An 8498-nucleotide genomic window follows, 5' to 3' on the forward strand; every position below is an offset into this window, starting at 1 on the left:
CAGCGGACGATACCAGGACATATATACCTATACATGGTGGTATACACGACAGTACACACAGATGGGACAGCAGACAGAAGGACAGACAACGACTCAGGTGGCAACAGTCAGACCAGTGGGACACACAGATGGAGAGACAGACAGACAGACAGACAGACAACGGACATACTACTTACCTATACACTGGTGGCTATACAGTCAGTACCCAGTGGGACACACACAGATGGAGAGAGAGACAGACAGACAGACAACGGACATACTACTTACCTATACACTGGTGGTTATACAGTCAGTACCCAGTGGGACACACAGATGGAGAGACAGACAGACAGACACTCGGACACACTACTTATCTATACACTGGTGGTTATACAGTCGGTACCCAGTGGGACACACAGATGGAGAGACAGGCAAACACTCGGACATACTACTTACCTATACGCTGGTGGTTATACAGTCAGTACCCAGTGGGACACACAGATGGAGAGACAGACAGACACTTGGACACACTACTTACCTATACACTGGTGGTCATACAGTCGGTACCCAGTGGGACACACACAGATGAAACTGCCAAAGGTGTTTTGACACTCTCCACCCTTACAGATATTCTGGAGTTCTTCACACTCATCAATATCTACAGTCAAAATAGAAGAACATAAAAATTGGTTTGACCTTGTACAAGGTACTATTCGTTTAAGTTAGAGAGAAGAAATATATACAGATTCCTAACTTGGTCTCCACACCCCGAGTTTGTCAATATTTTATATTCCAAGTAACAGTCAAGTTGAGTGAGAAAATAAAAGGTTACAGTAATGTTTCTGTTGTATAATTGTAATCTTTCTCATATAAATAAAGTTTTATAAAGCATGAATTCTAAAATATCTGTCGTGTTAAAAAATCAATTAGGTAAATCTCTATTAGACATATATAACATACTTGCCAATAAAATGCTAATGTCTCTACCTGTGCAAAAGTATCTCTACACAAACATGAAGTGAAGTTTTATCAGAATCTGTCAGAAATTGTGACAGGTAGTATTCTACTTTTAGTGTTAATGACCTTAACCACTGATTTATTTCGGCAATATTCAAATTTGTTAAAACAAATCCATGGTAAACACGCATTTCAGTAAAATCTGACTATGAATACAATTTAGAGTGAAGAGAAAGGAGTGTGATGTATAGGTGGGCAGATGGGACAAAAAATAATATCACCTCCCACGTGTATAACAGTTACCAGGTATGACATCGGTCTAGTATAATACCACCTCCCACGTATATAACAGTTACCAGGTATGACATCGGTCTAGTATAATACCCCCTCCCACGTATATAACAGTTACCAGGTATGACATCGGTCTAGTATAATACCCCCTCCCCACGTGTATAACAGTTACCAGGTATGACATCGGTCTAGTATAATACCCCCTCCCCACGTGTATAACAGTTACCAGGTATGACATCGGTCTAGTATAATACCACCTCCCACGTATATAACAGTTACCAGGTATGACATCGGTCTAGTATAATACTCCCTCCCACGTGTATAACAGTTACCAGGTATGACATCGGTCTAGTAAAATACCTCTCCCACATGTATAACAGTTACCAGAAATGACATCGGTCTAGTATGATACTCCCTCCCCACGTATATAACAGTTACCAGGTATGACATCGGTCTAGTATAATACCTCTCCCACGTATATAACATTTACCAGGTATGACATCGGTCTAGTATAATACTCCCTCCCACATGTATAACAGTTACCAGGTATGACATCGGTCTAGTATAATATTCCCTCCCCACGTATATAACAGTTACCAGGTATGACATCGGTCTAGTATAATACCCCCTCCCACGTGTATAACAGTTACCAGGTATGACATCGGTCTAGTATGATACTCCCTCCCACGTATATAACAGTTACCAGGTATGACATCGGTCTAGTATAATACCCCTCCCACATGTATAACAGTTACCAGGTATGACATCGGTCTAGTATAATACCACCTCCCACGTATATAACAGTTACCAGGTATGACATCGGTCTAGTATAATACTCCCTCCCACGTATATAACAGTTACCAGGTATGACATCGGTCTAGTATAATACCCCCTCCCACGTATATAACAGTTACCAGGTATGACATCGGTCTAGTATAATACTCCCTCCCCACGTATATAACAGTTACCAGGTATGACATCGGTCTAGTATAATACCCCCTCCCACGTATATAACAGTTACCAGGTATGACATCGGTCTAGTATAATACTCCCTCCCCACGTATATAACAGTTACCAGGTATGACATCGGTCTAGTATAATACTCCCTCCCACGTGTATAACAGTTACCAGGTATGACATCGGTCTAGTATAATACTCCCTCCCACGTGTATAACAGTTACCAGGTATGACATCGGTCTAGTAAAATACCTCTCCCACATGTATAACAGTTACCAGGTATGACATCGGTCTAGTATGATACTCCCTCCCCACGTATATAACAGTTACCAGGTATGACATCGGTCTAGTATAATACCTCTCCCACGTATATAACATTTACCAGGTATGACATCAGTCTAGTATAATACTCCCTCCCACATGTATAACAGTTACCAGGTATGACATCGGTCTAGTATAATACTCCCTCCCCACGTATATAACAGTTACCAGGTATGACATCGGTCTAGTATAATACCCCCTCCCACGTGTATAACAGTTACCAGGTATGACATCGGTCTAGTATAATACCCCTCCCACATGTATAACAGTTATATGTACCAGGTATGACATCGGTCTAGTATAATACCACCTCCCACGTATATAACAGTTACCAGGTATGACATCGGTCTAGTATAATACTCCCTCCCACGTATATAACAGTTACCAGGTATGACATCGGTCTAGTATAATACCCCCTCCCACGTATATAACAGTTACCAGGTATGACATCGGTCTAGTATAATACTCCCTCCCCACGTATATAACAGTTACCAGGTATGACATCGGTCTAGTATAATACCCCCTCCCACGTATATAACAGTTACCAGGTATGACATCGGTCTAGTATAATACTCCCTCCCACGTGTATAACAGTTACCAGGTATGACATCGGTCTAGTATAATACTCCCTCCCCACGTATATAACAGTTACCAGGTATGACATCGGTCTAGTATAATACTCCCTCCCACGTATATAACAGTTACCAGGTATGACATCGGTCTAGTATGATACTCCCTCCCACGTATATAACAGTTACCAGGTATGACATCGGTCTAGTATGATACTCCCTCCCACGTATATAACAGTTACCAGGTATGACATCGGTCTAGTATAATACCCCCTCCCACGTATATAATATTTACCAGGTATGACATCGGTCTAGTATAATACCCCCTCCCACGTATATAACAGTTACCAGGTATGACATCGGTCTAGTATAATACCACCTCCCACGTATATAACAGTTACCAGGTATGACATCGGTCTAGTATAATACCCCCTACCAGGTATATAACAGTTACCAGGTATGACATCGGTCTAGTATAATACCACCTCCCACGTATATAACAGTTACCAGGTATGACATCGGTCTAGTATAATACCCCCTCCCACGTATATAACAGTTACCAGGTATGACATCGGTCTAGTATAATACTCCCTCCCCACGTATATAACAGTTACCAGGTATGACATCGGTCTAGTATAATACCCCCTCCCACGTATATAACAGTTACCAGGTATGACATCGGTCTAGTATAATACTCCCTCCCACGTGTATAACAGTTACCAGGTATGACATCGGTCTAGTATAATACTCCCTCCCCACGTATATAACAGTTACCAGGTATGACATCGGTCTAGTATAATACTCCCTCCCACGTATATAACAGTTACCAGGTATGACATCGGTCTAGTATGATACTCCCTCCCACGTATACAACAGTTACCAGGTATGACATCGGTCTAGTATGATACTCCCTCCCACGTATATAACAGTTACCAGGTATGACATCGGTCTAGTATAATACCACCTCCCACGTATATAACAGTTACCAGGTATGACATCGGTCTAGTATAATACCCCCTTCCCAAGTATATAACAGTTACCAGGTATGACATCGGTCTAGTATAATACCACCTCCCACGTGTATAACAGTTACCAGGTATGATATCGGTCTAGTATAATACCCCCTCCCACGTGTATAACAGTTACCAGGTATGACATCGGTCTAGTATAATACCACCTCCCACGTATATAACAGTTACCAGGTATGACATCGGTCTAGTATAATACTCCCTCCCACGTATATAACAGTTACCAGGTATGAAATCTGTCTAGTATAATACTCCCTCCCACGTATATAACAGTTACCAGGTATGATATCGGTCTAGTATAATACCCCCTCCCACGTGTATAACAGTTACCAGGTATGACATCGGTCTAGTATAATACCACCTCCCACGTATATAACAGTTACCAGGTATGACATCGGTCTAGTATAATACCCCCTCCCACGTATATAACAGTTACCAGGTATGACATCGGTCTAGTATAATACTCCCTCCCCACGTATATAACAGTTACCAGGTATGAAATCGGTCTAGTATAATACTCCCTCCCATGTATATAACAGTTACCAGGTATGACATCGGTCTAGTATGATACTCCCTCCCACGTATATAACAGTTACCAGGTATGACATCGGTCTAGTATAATACCCCCTCCCACGTGTATAACAGTTACCTGCAGGTATGACATCGGTCTAGTATAATACCCCCTCCCACGTATATAACAGTTACCAGGTACGACATCGGTCTAGTATAATACCCCCTCCCACGTGTATAACAGTTACCAGGTATGACATCGGTCTAGTATAATACCCCTCAAACATGTATAACAGTTACCAGGTATGACATCGGTCTAGTATAATACCCCCTCCCACGTATATAACAGTTACCAGGTATGACATCGGTCTAGTATAATACCCCCTCCCACGTATATAACAGTTACCAGGTACGAAATCAGTCTAGTATAATACCCCCTCCCACGTGTATAACAGTTACCAGGTATGACATCGGTCTAGCATAATACCCCTCAAACATGTATAACAGTTACCAGGTATGACATCGGTCTAGTATAATACCCCCTCCCACGTATATAACAGTTACCAGGTATGACATCGGTCTAGTATAATACCCCCTCCCACGTATATAACAGTTACCAGGTATGACATCGGTCTAGTATAATCATCCCTCCTCACGTATATAACAGTTACCAGGTATGACATCGGTCTAGTATAATACCCCCTCCCACGTATATAACAGTTACCAGGTATGACATTGGTCTAGTATAATACCACCTCCCACCTATATAACAGTTACCAGGTATGACATCGGTCTAGTATAATACCCCTCAAACATGTATAACAGACATTGGTCTATAATACACATCTTGATATATCATGACTTTGTCCGAGAAATAAGCGACCATTCTTGATCTAAATCAAGTGCTGTCAATAATACATTAACATGTAAATACATATATAGTGTTATTTACTTTATATTTACCTTCGAGGATCAAATCGATGGATGGTTTGAAGCCAGGTCCACCCGGACACAACGTCTTATATTCACCTGTAAAGAGGCAGCAAAATCAAGTCAAATAATTGCATGGTTGAAATACAATAACTAGTGCTCACGACTGGACCCTTTATATATATGTCATAATTTCTTATCATGTACCAGTGCCATTACTTCTACCATAGACTGAAATTGTTTGCAAATCTTTGGCTTTGACATATTCCTATTATCAATTCTGAAAATGAACCCGATTCCCACCACAGATAGCCAGGATAGCATACTGTACTTGTACCATTGACAGAGCAGCGCTCACAGAAGTCAGGACCCCCCTCCCCTCATCCCTGTCCCACACTACAACAGGTGGTATACTTACTTGTACCATTGACAGGGCAGTGCTCACAGAAGCCAGGATCCCCCGTCCCTGTCCCACACTACAACAGGTGGTATACTTACTTGTACCACTGACAGGGCAGTGCTCACAGAAGCCAGGATCCCCCCCATCCCTGTCCCACAGTAAAACAGGTGGTATACTTACTTGTACCATTGACAGGGCAGCGCTCACAGAAGCCAGGATCCTCCCCCCATCCCTGTCCCACACTACAACAACATGTGGCACGGTACGTGTCCAGGGTAATCACGTCACTACAGCGGCCATATTGTCGATTCTGAGGAACTGTCATGTAGCAGGTGCCAAGACGCTTATCTACAAAACAGATTGTGTATCTACAATACAGATAGAGTGTATCTACAACACAGATAGAGTGTATCTACAATAGATAGAGTGTATCTACAATACAGATAGAGTGTATCTTCAGCATAATGATTTTTGTTGGATATTCTTTCCAAGGAATAAATTAATGTCAATACATGGAGTAGTTCATTCTTTATAACAAAATTAAACATTATTGATTAAATACATAAATTGATAGAATGGTAAACATGTAAAGATTCATTATACTACTGTGTAGTTAGTAATATTTGTGGGCGATTTAATTTTCCTATATTTGCAGTCATTAAATAAACCACAAAAATAAATACCTAGCAAATGTTTGTTTTATTTACATGGTGCAGTTGTATGTAACTTAATATCAGTGAGCTAAGTCAGACTGGATTTAACAAGTGGACTATACAGTATGACTATCAATGTGGCCTACACATAGACCATTTAACATAAACCATTAAACATACACCATTAAACATAAACCATTAAACCTGTGGTGAGTTAGTGGGGTAATTGTTGTTATGGTTTAAATACCAATGTGGCCTATACATAAACCATTAAACCTGTGGTGAGTTAGTGGGGTAATTGTTGTGATGGTTTCAATACCAATGTGGCCTATACATAAACCATTAAACCTGTGGTGAGTTAGTGGGGTAATTGTTGTTATGGTTTAAATACCAATATAAACCATTAAACCTGTGGTGAGTTAGTGGGGTAATTGTTGTGATGGTTTCAATACCAATGTGGCCTACACATAAACCATTAAACCTGTGGTGAGTTAGTGGGGTAATTGTTGTTATGGTTTCAATACCAATGTGGCCTACACATAAACCATTAAACCTGTGGTGAGTTAGTGGGGTAATTTTTATTATGGTTTCAATACCAATGTGGCCTATACATAAACCATTAAACCTGTGGTGAGTTAGTGGGGTAATTGTTGTTATGGTTTCAATACCAATGTGGCCTATACATAAACCATTAAACCTGTGGTGAGTTAGTGGGGTAATTGTTGTTATGGTTTCAATACCAATGTGGCCTATACATAAACCATTAAACCTGTGGTGAGTTAGTGGGGTAATTGTGATGGTTTCAATACCAATGTGGCCTATACATAAACCATTAAACCTGTGGTGAGTTAGTGGGGTAATTGTTGTTCAATGGTTTCAATACCAATGTGGCCTATACATAAACCATTAAACCTGTGGTGAGTTAGTGGGGTAATTGTTGTGATGGTTTCAATACCGATACAGCCTGTTCCTGTTGGGTTGGTCTCATAGCCTGCTGGACACCGACAGATATAGCCCCCTTGGGTGTTCACACAGGTCCCGTACAGACAGTTGTCAGGATTGGTACACTCGTTTATATCTGTAAATACCAATATCAGTTACATATCAATAGGAACAATAGTACGCAATTATATAGAAACATTTTCACTAGAATAATTCACAGAAGTCCAGCATACCACAACAAACTCGTTACAGTGATAATCTTATTCAACCAGATTTTCAGAACTATGAAAGTTGATTAAACTAATTTACTGACAAATCAATGATAGGCATTTCTATATCTTAGATCAAATAAATAACTTAATATACAGAAACTTGTACATAAAAAAAAGATACACTTAATTAACACAAATGTAAAAAACGATATATAATGTACACATACATAAAACGATATACTGAACACACATGTAAATAAAAGGTACACTTAACATGAATGCAAAAAAACAAAAAAACAAAAAACAAAAAAAAAACCCTGTACACTTATGAAAAAAAAGATATACTGTACACATTATGTGAAAAAATAGATGCAAATCTAAAAAGCTATTTCTATTTCCTTTGCCAAGAACTAGAAAATGGAGACTGAAATTTGAAGAACACAGAAATAACTAATTGTTCATTAAGGTAACTGCCAGAGAGGTTACCTGTACAGTTTCCACCTGAATCGTCCAGTCTAAAGCCTTGGTTACAGTTACACCGGAACAAGCCAATCATGTTCTCACACTCGCCATTAACACACAGGTTATGGAAGGTGTCACACTCATTAATGTCTGAAACACACAACATACATCGTAAACAATATACATCGTATTCAGGATCGTAAACACTATACATTGTATACAGCATCGTAAACAACATATGTTGTATTCAGCATCGTAAACATACATCGTATACAGCATCGTAAACA

General features: G+C 40.0%; 1 protein-coding gene across 1 annotated transcript; it reads right to left on the reverse strand.

Moving 5' to 3' along the window:
- Positions 1-517: 517 nt before the first annotated feature.
- On the reverse strand, positions 518-8368 carry LOC117320076 (fibrillin-3-like; the record flags this gene model as incomplete). The annotated part of the gene is made up of 5 exons (XM_033874760.1): positions 8236-8368; positions 7551-7673; positions 6123-6290; positions 5576-5641; positions 518-637 (listed from the first exon to the last, which is right to left on the reverse strand). Coding segments are annotated over exons 1-5 (547 nt in total), but the record flags the coding sequence as incomplete, so codon positions are not given.
- Positions 8369-8498: the final 130 nt, after the last annotated feature.

This window comes from Pecten maximus, unplaced genomic scaffold (assembly GCF_902652985.1).
Source record: "Pecten maximus unplaced genomic scaffold, xPecMax1.1, whole genome shotgun sequence".
NCBI classification, from domain to species: Eukaryota; Metazoa; Mollusca; class Bivalvia; order Pectinida; family Pectinidae; genus Pecten; species Pecten maximus.